This window comes from Mastomys coucha, unplaced genomic scaffold (assembly GCF_008632895.1).
Source record: "Mastomys coucha isolate ucsf_1 unplaced genomic scaffold, UCSF_Mcou_1 pScaffold15, whole genome shotgun sequence".
Classification (NCBI taxonomy): domain Eukaryota; kingdom Metazoa; phylum Chordata; class Mammalia; order Rodentia; family Muridae; genus Mastomys; species Mastomys coucha.
This window is the reverse complement of record NW_022196897.1, coordinates 76788265-76788586: the sequence shown is the minus strand read 5'-3', so window position 1 is coordinate 76788586 and position 322 is coordinate 76788265. Positions and strand designations below refer to the sequence as shown.

Below are 322 nucleotides of genomic sequence, written 5' to 3'. Positions count from 1 at the left end.
TCTGTAAGCTGCTCTGTCAGGGGTCTTGTCACATGGATGAGAAAAGGAACTGCCACTACTCCTCTCAGCTGCTATCTGCAGAGCCCTGCTTAAGCTAAGCTAAGGGAGAAAGCAGTGAATACAGACAAGTTTCTAGACTATCCAGTTTGGGAGTCTGATATTTCTCTCAAGTAGTACTTACTGCATCTCCTAGCCTTGTTAACAGCTGCTGTAAGATCAAGAGGTCTCGGCAGATCAGGAAGCGAGTGCTGGCAATTTTATACACAGCTCTGCATACAGTATAGCCTGCTGTGCTACTACCATAGAGCTGGGAAAGGTTCAT

At 46.3% G+C, this 322-nt stretch overlaps 1 protein-coding gene across 1 annotated transcript in view; it reads right to left on the bottom strand.

Annotated features, from left to right (window-relative positions):
• The window catches only part of Nup160 (nucleoporin 160), a 31523-nt gene extending 31201 nt beyond the window's left edge, over positions 1 to 322 (bottom strand). The window contains exon 1 of the mRNA XM_031373237.1: positions 182 to 322. Within this exon, the coding sequence (XP_031229097.1) occupies positions 182 to 322 (141 nt within the window). The remainder of the gene's footprint in view (positions 1 to 181) is intronic.